The following is a 12245-nucleotide window of genomic DNA, read 5'->3' as shown; positions in this document are numbered from 1 at the left end:
AAAACGTCTATAATCTGGAATGCAAGTCTTCGAATTCTATCTCTTCACATGAGGTAATGACCACTAGATAATCTTTAAAGTCCCTTCCAACCCAAAGTATATTTCTATGAGATGCCCCAATCATCTGTGCACATTAAGTATATGCAGGTTATCAGGAGAATACTACTATAAATACATGTTATAGCTAAGGTTCTTTATTACCTTTTAAAAGAAGATTTTCTTTGATAAATTCATCTACTCACAGCTTCTGACTAAGCCAGACTACTATGGCCATCAGGGCCACAAGTCTCTCACACTTCCTGAAATACCTCTTCCATTTTCAGCCTGCCTCCTAGTACTTTCCTTTAGTGCACCCTAGGTTTTGGACTAGAAGAGACAGTGAAAAATGATCCCTACACACTCCTTACCACAGGCCTCAGGAGTTTGGAGCCTTGCTTTCAGAAGCCAAAATCCATCCAGTGGATTAAGGCACTTGATCTATGCTTACTACAAGGCTCTTTTATCAAGTGCTACCCCTCTGCTTTCAACAATGAGCAAGAGCAAATTACGCAGCCTCTGTGTCACTGACCTCTAAGTTTTGCGTACTTGCAGTGCTTCAGTAGTGTTTGGCACCTGCTGTAATTCTGGCATCCAGGTCCACTGTGAGGCTCTTCAAGGCTACATCTACTTAAGTTGATCACACTCTGAGAGACCTGAAGCAGATGGGCCAGAGTTAATCTTGGTTAAGGATCTCTCCTCACTATGATATGGAGTGATTCTTAATGTGACTGGAGAGAAATGCTGCTTGATAACACAACTGGATTCAAGGGAACAGGGACAAGGTTCAGAGCATAGCTTAAAAAAACCCAAAACATTCATGGCAATTTTCTAACTTGAGTTTCTTTGCATCTGCCAAGGAACAATGGCTGAATCTGTGAAAGTGCTGCCTCTACTTTAGGACATAGAGCAGGATTACTGATGGGTCGAATTTCTTTCTGATACAGGGCAGAAAATCTCCATTCTTACGAATTTTGCAGAGATTCACTGCTACTTTTGGAAAGAACACTGCATTAGGTATATTGATGTACTATGAAATGCCAAGTTAAAATGTACCATAACTGCTGAGACAAATGCCCAAGCCCATGCAGTATCGACTTGGTACCTCATTCTCTGCCAGTGTTTATCTGCACAAAACTCCAAACCACATTTATCCTAGGGGCTGTTCCACTAATTAATGAGCCCTGCATTTACTGAAGAGCAATCACTCAGTCTAGCATAAGTGATAGATCAAGATACTCCAGCTACTCAAATCCAGCAGATGCTATTGAAAACTGTACCTGTTCTACCTGCTGTGTACAGTTCTAAGAGTTCTACAGAGCACAGGACCTCCAGCAGCAATGGTTACAGAAAACAGCTCTCTTCCTCTGCAAAAGCAGCTCTTGGGTGTGGTACACCATCTCCACAGCTGTACTGAGCTCACAGAAAAGCACTTCCATTTACCTGTTGAGATATGTACGGGATATGCACTTATTCTGCAGCCAAGCTCATGCAACAGATGCTCCCAACTTAATGCACACAAAACTTTCCTTATTACAAACAATACAAAAACAAACACACACAACTTTTGTTCTATCCCACAACCATCATTCTTACTGTGTATTATTCCAAGACACCATTTTTCAATTACAAATTCACAAACTAAGATACAAAACATTACACAAGAGCACAGAGTGAGGAAGATTCTGACAATAACTTCTGAGCCATTATGAGAAATATTGTAATAAATATGAAATAATCAAATATTGATCCAGTGTAGCCAGCTGTTTAGGTGCAACTGTGCAAAGTGAAGCCTAATTCTTTCGTGATCACTATTTTTTTTCTTTAAAGTAGCCATGAGAGCAACCATCCAAATTTACAAAAATATTTACTATAATAATTTAATAAGGAACCTGATGCTTCAAAGCCTTCAGAAAATAGAACTGAATTCTAGTTACACATTTACAAGCATAAATGAGGACAGAAGTGAGTAAAGCATTCACCTTTTTACAAATAAGTAAATTTTAGACCAAGATTTTTAAATACAGTGTTCTCAAATTGTCTACTTCCAGATGAGTTCAGGCCATTAATTTAACTCTGATTTCTCCAAGACTTATCCCATGCCAAGAATTTCCAGCAAAATTCACTTGTAAGAAGTTATAATAAATGTCACATATCACCTTACATGTCTGCACAGGGTCAAATGCATGGAGTCCATTTTTTAAAAAACACAAATTCTGGCCTGGAAAATCTTGATAAATACAGTAGATCTTTATCAATGGATGTTAAACACAACATAAAAGGGGTCATGCTCAATTGCCTACAAGGGCTGGTTCAAATCAAGAAAGTAAAAGGTTTCATTTTGCAAAATCCCAGTTACAAAAAGTCAGTGATCTATAAAGTCAGTGATTTATTAAGCATTTATTAAGTTTGGTGTAAAAATAAAACATACTAAATAAGCCAAGGCACACTTTACAATCCTCTCCTCCATTGTACATTCATTTATTCCAGCACATCAGTTATCTTAGTCACTCACTTAAATGCTCAAAGCTCTCCTGAATCCAAATCACAGCTTCAGAGCAGCGTTTGCCAGCGTGTCCCAGCTGCTCAAGATTCAGCCCATTTTAAAGCCTTGCTCTCGAGATGCTGCTATTTGATATTCACTTCACAGGCAGGAGCTGAAATGACATCACACAGTCTATGAGCCAGCTGGAGGGGGCCATCCACACCTTGCCCTGCCGGATCTTCTCCGGCTGGAACTTGGAAGCCACGTCATAGATGACATATTGGGTGCAGAGCCTCTGGTCAGAGGTGGGCTCTGCATGGTAGGCCACTGTGTTGATGGTCTGTGTCACATCACTGTCTGGTTTGGGCTGCCTAACCAGGACCTGGCCTCCTGCTGCTTTCACCAGCTCCAGCAGATCACTCTTCTGGTGATGTTTGAAAGATCCCAAAAAATAGAAGTAGCATCCATCAAACAACTTAGGCAGCTATGTGGGGGGGAAAAAAAAACCAAGCATAAATACAGGACTTCACAACTGACAGAGAGGAAGAAAGTGGAAAGGAAAAATCAGAGCATACAAAACACCTACAATTTAAAATAAGCACCACTGGACACTAGAACAGTAACATGCAAGGTTCTAAGGGTAAGTATGCAACCAAGAAAAGCTTGTTTATGTGGTAAATCCTTGCTTCTGTTTAAATACTTTCCAGCACAATGGGGTTTGAACTATGAGTTAGGAATATTTACAGCTACTGTTACAATGAAGTTAATAAATTCTCCAGTGTAATCCAGCAAGTAACCAGGAATGATCCCAGTTAAATATAAAAGTGGCCCTAAATGGAAACAAATAGTAATAAAAACATTTTTCTTTCAACTTTCCAAACTGTGTTCTAAAGCTGAGCAGAGAAGGCAGAAGCACATCACTTCCTGGCCCATCAGGTGTAATACAGTGAGTGCAATACAGTGTTCCCCTGACAAGGTTACAGCAACATCTCCACTAATGGAGAAAAATGACAGCTTTATGGGTGTTCACAGCTCTTTGGATCACCTTGCACATAATCAAATTTCTGTACAAGACCACATTAAAATTTTACATCTCCTGCACCTTTGCGTGTGGCAAAGGGCAGAGCTGCCCGAGCCCCAGGTCATTAATCCAGGCTGTCTGGAGCAATAAAACCCACCAGCTGCTCCCGGTTGAGCCGCCCTCGCTGGGGGCCACCTTGGACTTCGTACTTCTCTTCTTGCTCTCGAACACAGCTCTGCAGACAGGCTTGTACCCCTACAAATACCACAATAAGGGAGGCAAAAGTTAGAGACCCCAGGCTTCAAGAGAGGCTTGCATGTCATTTTAGGGAATAAAGAGCTGTGCTAAGACAAAATTATTACAGCGCAAGACATACATCCACACAGCACCAAAGCTTGTGTGCTTTAGCAATTTGCTTTTAAAACCCGAAAAAATTTACAACAGTGCCTGAAGATGCAAAGTGAGATGGAGAGAAGTAATATGGCACTAAAATCAGTGCTATAAACACCAGAAATTATTAGCTCTTCCTCTTACCCTCTAAAGGTCAACCACTTAATGTCAAATGTCAAACTGCTGATCGTTGGGAAGCTCAAAGCCAGCATGCAGAGCCAACACGGCAGTTATGAAATGGACACAACTGCCTGATGAAGAGCAATTACAAGGCAAGCACAAAGCTGCTTCTGAGCAGCTACGGCCTCAAATAACAAATCAGATGGGATTTCAAGGTCTCCAGGATCAGCACGAACTGGAGATTTATGCTGGGGTTTAACAGTGGCATTCATTTCTGTTAGCACTGCTGCATAATGAGATTGTCTTTTAGAGTCAACATGTTTTTACCTTGTTTTAAGGCCAGTTATTTTTTCCAATGGAGAATGCACTGATGGTAATGCATTGCTAACGTCCATAAAGCGTACTGCCTGACCTCACTCCGGGGAGAGGAATTGCTGTGGTCACCCATTCAAGGATGGAACATTTGGCCTGCATGTACATTGCAGTCATTAATAAGAATTACCCAGGAAAAAGTTTGCAAAGCTGATTTTGAAAACGGTTGCACAAGGATTTACAATGGGGCCGAGGCTGTAACTTTTATAGCACCTCACTCCTTGTACAGTGTTTCTAATTCAGGCAACTTATTTGCACCGGGAAAATAGGAAACCCACAGTACATAAAAAATATAAACTGAACAAAATCAAAAGAGAAATGTGGAGGATTGACCCTAAAAAGGAAAGAAATCCAAGGCTATGAAGAGAAATATAACTGACAAAGGTACTTGGATGCCATGGCAGTAAGTAGCCAATGGATAGGAATATCTAACCCAGAGAGATCTTGAAAGAAACTCTCAGTAATTTGCTGTCAGTTCATACAAACTCACAAAATGCAATGGGAATTCACATTTTGGGTAGTAGGTGTCCTTCAAAGTGCTTACATCAAAAAAGATAAACCCCTACAGAAAATTACTACTGGCTGAATATTGCAGCAAATATCTCCCTCCCTGTACAAGTATCAGATTGATTATTTACACTTGTTCATTCCTTCAAGGAAAATTAACATGAACTAGAAGGGCAAACCTAGTCATGGATTTTCCAGAAAGGCAACTCACATATTCATTATTGATAACAGCTATGAATACTGATAACTTAATTTCAGTACTCATAACTCAAAAATAAATCTAAAAGCTATTTCACATTTTATTTATTTATTTTAAATCACCACAGTTCAACAAGACTTCCTGCGTCCATGTGCCTCTAACTTACACTGATATCCTTTCCCTCCAAGGAAATACAGATATTAATGGGTGCCACTTACAATAAAGGAAGAAGTCTCATCTAATCTCAAGAACGGAACTGTCCTTTCATTAAGAGCATGCTTTATTTCAATCCACCATCAAAAGCTCGATTTCAAGGACTTTCACTACAGAGATGAGGTTTGATACAGTAAGTACATCACAAATTGAGCATCCAGTGCCAGCATCAGTAAATGAAGCAAATGGGATACAAAAGTAATAAAAGATTGAATGAATACAAAAGACTACAATGTCTTTTTGAACTGCTGCTTGCCTGAAAAAAAAAAAAAAAAATGAAGTCAGGGAAGTGACTAATGTTAATGGAGTGTGGATGTCATAGAATGCAAAATCAGTGAGGTCTGTTTCACATACATACATCAGTCCATTTCACACTGCCAGGTCCTCCAAGGAGCCTGAAAGCCTCAAAGTTCCTTGTCACACGTAATTACAGTCCTCCAACAGGGCCAGAAGAGAGACTCATCCACCTGTGTCCTGTTTTCACTGTGCCCACAAGAATCACAAGGCAGACATCTGTTTCCTGGAGAAACTGGAAGCATGCAAACAGCCAAGTGTCTGCATGATCAGCATTCTCATTAATTTTAACTTTTCTTTCCCAGCTAGAAACAGGCCAGATCTGTGTCTTAACAGGTTTGTGACACAAAAGCTGTGTTTTCCACATAGCATAAAAAGCCAAGAGTATGCATTCTCAGTGCCCAGGTATTTTCCCTGGACATAAATATTTTAAGAGGCTACACTGTTAGGCCTACACACACACACTTTCATGGAGCAACAGACCCTCTGGGGTTTTTTGGTGATGGAAAAATAGTACATTTTCAATTAGTGAACATATTTTTCACACAAGATCTAGAAGGAGAATTTGCTCTGACACATGGGCCAGAAAAACTGATGCAGTAGCAACCAGTGTTTGGGGAAGGTGCTTACAACACTGAGGTGAACAGTCAAGGATTATCTATCCATGGAGGAAGGATTCCTGACTAGAGGAAGGAAAGCAAAATACTCTTAAGTGATGGATACCAGTATGTCCTTTGACTGCAGATTTTGTTCAGACTGATTTGTTGCCAAGGGGCTCCTTTCTGTTCAACTACTCCTGCATGCTACAAAATTTGCATTAAAGAATTAAAGAAGTCAAATATCATAACAAAAAAAGAAACAAAAGGGGAACATGCTCCTGTTCTCATATTTGAGATAAAATGAAAGAGGGCTTAAGCTGTTTTTCTACCTAATTCATTATTCATTTGTTTTAACAAAAGATTATTTTCCTGTTTGTTTTCCCCCCTCTCCACACAAAATGTAGTGTCAAGCCACCACTTGCTTCTATATCTCTAAATCTCCATTATCATTTTCAGGTGCAGTGAATCCTAATGGATGCAATAGCACAAGTGAGGTTCTCAAAGACAGCATAATCAGCTTTGGTTGTGTTATGGTGTCATTTGGAAGCAGCAGGAATGCACAAGTTTTACCATTCTTCCAGGAGATGGTATCGACCACCACAAAATGATCTTGTGCTTAAAACAATAATATCCCAATTTCACACTTGAGAGCAGGGATACAAACAGAAGATTAGAACACACTGCAGGCCCTTCCAACCTGGTTTTTTTTTTTCCACTGCTAGGGATTTTAGTTTCTGTGAAAACTGAGTGCTAAGTTGAGTCCATTCAGTATAGTCCAGGTCACTTCCTTCAGCAGGCATTATTCACTTTAAAGCTGCTAACGTGTGTCTAAGTGGCTGGATAACAAGACAGTTCCCTTTTAATGGTCTCTTCACCCAACTGAGTATCATACTGATTAAGATAATGTATAAAAGGAAATAAAACTCCATACTTTACCCACAGGTGTATCAGTCTGCTACTTCTACAGGGACTTTTCCAGAAGCTCTTTTGACATTACATCACTTAAGTCAAAATCTCCCTCTTATTTCAAATAGAAGCCATGTTTAATTGACTCCCAAAAGTCCTGAGATCAGACTCTCATTTCTTTAGCACTATATTGAAAAGCCACCAGTGAGAACTTGATGCCAGGGCACTGGTCAAATGAATGGACTGAAAAAAATAATTGCTATTATGCTAATTTAAAAAATGATCAGGACACCATCTCCCTTCTGAAACGGAGACGGACACCTTAAGTACTTATGCAAAAAAATGTTCAGAACAGGACTGAATCTCAGGACAAGGACAGCCCTAAAGAAGGTCTCTGAAAATGGAAGGGAACCTAACTTACTTTTGAGAAGACACCTGTAGTTTTACGAGGAGGTGGAGATCAGGGTTGTGTTCTTTTCCTCCACACATTCGCAGTCTGTGCATTCTTGACAAGCCAGCCTGACTAAAAATCAAGTCTGTTCTGTTCTAAAGTAAGGCAATTCCACTTGCACAGGGTCTCAGCCAATCTTGACTTATTCCCTAATACTACTGCCGATAAGTTTGGACCATCTAAATTTGAGGTTGTTCAGGTTTATCCATGTTCTCTTCCTTAAAGAGAAGAGGGTGATTATTACAACCACGTGTTAATGGCCCTTTAGTTTAATCTCAGTAGTTGGATCAATCACCCATGAAAGGGCACGACTTGTATGAAGGCAAGTGGCATTTCAATTCTCATGGACTAGAGCTGCCTTGCAGTGCCAGCTTCAGTGTGCAAGCACTGATGAATGAAGCTGGCCTGACACAACACCATTGTGGGGCCAGATCCCATGGGCACAGGGGTCATGCAGAGTTCTGCCCTAGAAATACAGAACATCACAAGCCTCAGAGCCTCTTAAAGAGCTGATTTCAAACTTGCAAGTTTTAGGTATAAACAAGGTCATTTGCACCAAATTTTAGCAAAACCCAGGCCTGCATTAAAGTCCCTAGAAAACATGGCAGAAAGAAGTTTTAGCTTAATGCATCCGCATTTAGCTTGGTGCCACCACACTTGGCAAGCAGAGCACCGCTCATTTTTTCCCCTCATTAACAAGATCAGTAAAGCATCACTACTTACACTGATCCTTATTACCTCACTGAGCAGCTGCCCCTGCCTTCTCACCTTCCAGATCTAAGGAGCAAGCAGGTTAACAGGGTGTCCACTCTAATTGACCTTTGATACAAGTACAGCTGCTAGTACTGGAAATAAAAGAAATCATTATTTGAAAAATTTAAGATCAGAGCCCTCTAATCCTTATTCATGTAAGTCTTATTGGTTTGTAATGAAACTAACTGCATCAGCAAAAACAATTTGAAGAGAATGAAGTACAAAAAAACCTGGTTGCCAAGAACAAGTTGTAATCACCCACAGATACCCAGGGGTATCTCTCAGTAACTCAATTAGCCTTAGTGGAGTTTTGCTGGATTTGCATTAATAAAGCAAAGAGCAGAGGTTAGTCCCAAAAATCCCTCAGAATGGCTGAAGGTAATTTAGGAATACATGATAGCAACAAAGAAGATGAAATACTACACGTCCAAGATCTAGTAGAGACTGCAACTGATACTTCCTTAGCTCAATCTGCATTGGGGGTTTTAAAACTTACATGCAGATTGAGTAAAGCTTGGTGGGATTTTTTTTTCCCTAGAAAAGGAAGAAATCTGGACTGAAAGAAAGCTTTAGGGGAATTTGGCATGGCTGGCTTCAATTTGTTTTCATAAACAGCATTATTGGCCTCTACTACAGCACAGGAAAGAATTTTTATACTGTCTCTTACATGCTTATAAAGTGACTTCAGATTCAGAGATTTTCATGGCATGAGGTAAAGATGTCATTGGTGAAACAAGAGCAGTCTGGTTTTTTATCACACGGAAATGACACACGATCTGCAGAGACTGAAGTGAATCTGCTTAAGAATGGTAGTTTACAAGTTAATCCAGGTGATATTTATTGAACACAACGGAACAGATGCTTAGGAAGTCCTGAAACATTCCCAGAAGCTGGGAGCATGTGATATGAAAATCATTCCTTCTCTTGAAGCCTCAGGTGTCTTACTTTCTTTGGAAAGAAACCCTACTGGCCACAGCTGTTTCTAGAGTGATCAAAGTGTCTGAAGGTAGCCCTTCCTAAGGGCAGGTTAAATTCCACCAGGAGTGCTCATCCTCTGGATGCCATCACAGGCTTTTTAATGAATGAGGCTGTATTTCCCATCCTCTTCCTTACAAAGGGCTTCCATAATGCAATGTTTTCTTCAAACCAGGAGTGAGCTAGAACAAAGGACTGCCACAAATATGAAAAACTGAGTACCTGGATGACACAGAACAGAGGGAGCTTTGGAAACACCAAGGTTTCCTTTTCTTCTAGACCTTATTTCAAACCAACCCACTTCCAATCTCAGCAGACACCACATTTAAGATATTCTCATGCCCATTTTCTCCTCTGCAAACCCCAGCACAGTGTAAAACTGTGAGCTCCTTTCTAGCAGGTGCAGACACTGTGGGAGTGCAGAAGTTCAGCCCCTGCTGGTTTGAAGCACTGCCCTCAGCTGCACACCCAATACAACCAGAACCTGCACTTTGGAGAGTTCTAAAGCCTCTCAGAGCTATGAGTCCTTTTGCAGGAGGGAGCTGAAGTAAGTTTCCAAGTGCAAACAGAACATGAAACTCCAGTGATCAAAAATTTGGGGTGTTTTAAGGAGGGAGGGCTTTGCTGAGAATCAGCCAGTTACCTACAAGATCTTTATGCATGAAAGAGAGACAGTCCAGCCTGAGGAGCAGTTAGCTCAAGCAGCTTTGCACTCCTCTGCTCTAACAGCCTAAACAAGGATGGGCACAGGAAATTCAAAAAGATGTTTTCACCTTGAAATGTCAGTCATGCAGTCCTCTAGCTCTTCCAGTCAACTCCCTGTTGTTGCGAGTCCTTACAGGAAAAGCAGTTTTTTCTGTCTCCTTATAATGATCAGAGCTGAATCATTGCTGCTCCAGGTAAGCAAAGCAGAGGAAGGAATGAGCAATCAGATGCTTAGAATTCTGCCAGACACTTCACTGCCAGGACTGACACAAGCTTGTTTCAATGCATATCGTTACTGAGATCATTTTTCATTCCCTGCTTTAACAGATGACAGTAACTTTAAGAAAAAAGCAAGCTGAAAAGCTATTAAAGACTTCTGCTGGTTTTAATTACACTGTTCTATGCTCCACATAAAGCTTAGAGGAAATACAGTGATACTTGAATCTTTGTCTCAGCCCACTCGCAGAAGGATAATGACTCGCCACTTCGTGCCCTACTACCATCCCAGAAATAATAAAGGCAATAAAATAATGAAACCAGTGAAAGATATGGCCAAGGGCAAGGAGCACAGTGACAACACTGCCTCAATTCAATTCTCTGGTGCCTGGGAAGTGGATGCACTGCTGACACCGTGTCATTTACAGAAAAGGTGGAAAAGCAACTGGTAACATGCAATTTTTCTTCTGTGAAGATCTACTATTTCTCAGTGGTGACATCCTTTCATCCTAATCTCCCACCTGAAGACAAAAGGGAACCCCAAAACTGAGGATATGTACTTGAGTTTTGGCTCTCCAAGACTCAGCTCAAACTCTGCTGGAAAATTCCACATTACCTCTCTACCAATACCAATACCATTAGGATGCTGGATCTGCATGTACAGACACATGGAAACAGGAGTATCCTAGAATCATCCAAGAGAAGGAAACTGCTTTTTATGAGAGAAACAGATTCACAGCCTGCTGTAACAAAAGAGTTAACATAAGAGACTCTCAAATGAAATACTGTTTTTGCAAGCTTGTGATGTTTCTTTAAGAAGTGGCATAATGTGTAGGCTATAAATACAACTTCAGGGATAACAGTCAAATGCAGCTTACTTTGTAGTAAAAAAAAATTCAAACACTCATTTATGCACAGTCAGCACTTCATTAAGTGCCTCACTGAGCTTTGTTTTTTTCAAATATTTTAGTGAATTTTTTCAACATGAATTCACTTTAAGTGAATGGTTTAGAACAGTGAACCGTAAACAACTTCTTAAATTTATTATATAACCAGAAAATGCACATACTTCTGGAAGTTTATTTGCATCACATTTAAGGAAACTTATCCAAATAGAAGTCAAAAAGCCACGATAAATGGAAATGGGAAAGAAAAGCAAGGACCTCTTTTTCCTAGACAAATGTTCCATCAGCAGGAGTCCCATTATTTGTTATAACAATCTTTAACTTGTAATGACTCTGAAGAAGACTGATAACAGACTGGTGGGAACAGATGGAGTGGTGCTGTTAATTATAGGCACTTAGCTGCATCAGACCCCATGAGTTATTGCTAACATTTCCCACTAGGGAGGAGAATCACTCGCTTTTAAGTAGTATGTTGCTTACTAAGCTGGGAGCATTAGCAGTCAGGATTGTACTAATCAGTACCAACAACATAAAATAAAACACAGCTGCAAAAAAAGCCCATAAAAATATTCCCTGAATAACCCCCGGACTATTTCATTAATTTTTTTTTTTCTTTTCCAATCACTTCTAAACATAAAAGCTCTTCCATGAAGATTTAAATTCAGGTCTCACTAATGAAATCTCCCTTCCACTCAGAAGTTTTCTAAGCATCTGACTAGCAGGGAGATGAAATGAAATAAAGGCAGCATGTAAGACAAAATGCATGCAAACCTTCTGGGCTGAGTGAAGCCAAGCACCTGCCACAGGATTCACCACAGAAACATGGTATTCAGTCTTAAAAAAACCAGCATGGAACAAACTGTCTGGAAGCTAAATGAACACCCTGAGTCCAGTGTTGAACCTGATGCTGTGCTTTAGTTTGCACCTTCTGAGGCTTTGCACAGTGTTTTCATGAACATTAGTGAGCGGAAAATCCAGATCATTAAAGAATCCTTATGTTCTGATGTTTAGCCACATAGTGGAAAACTGGGATGAAATCTGTCTGTGAGTTTTCCACGGGTAATTAACTCATTTGTAGTGTACTTATTAGCTAAAGGG

At 40.2% G+C, this 12245-nt stretch overlaps 1 protein-coding gene across 1 annotated transcript in view; it reads right to left on the bottom strand.

Moving 5' to 3' along the window:
* Positions 1 to 1886: 1886 nt before the first annotated feature.
* BARD1 (BRCA1 associated RING domain 1) overlaps positions 1887 to 12245 on the bottom strand; it is a 40851-nt gene continuing 30492 nt past the window's right edge. The window contains exons 10-11 of the mRNA XM_048309253.1: positions 3700 to 3797; positions 1887 to 3005 (exon numbers count right to left, since the gene is read on the bottom strand). Coding sequence (XP_048165210.1) covers positions 2676 to 3005; positions 3700 to 3797 — 428 coding nt within the window. The 3' untranslated portion in view covers positions 1887 to 2675. The remainder of the gene's footprint in view (positions 3006 to 3699; positions 3798 to 12245) is intronic.

The sequence above is a fragment of the Corvus hawaiiensis genome, chromosome 7 (assembly GCF_020740725.1).
Source record: "Corvus hawaiiensis isolate bCorHaw1 chromosome 7, bCorHaw1.pri.cur, whole genome shotgun sequence".
Lineage (NCBI taxonomy): Eukaryota > Metazoa > Chordata > Aves > Passeriformes > Corvidae > Corvus > Corvus hawaiiensis.
The sequence above is the reverse complement of the archived record's forward strand: the minus strand, read 5'-3'. Positions and strand labels throughout refer to the sequence as shown.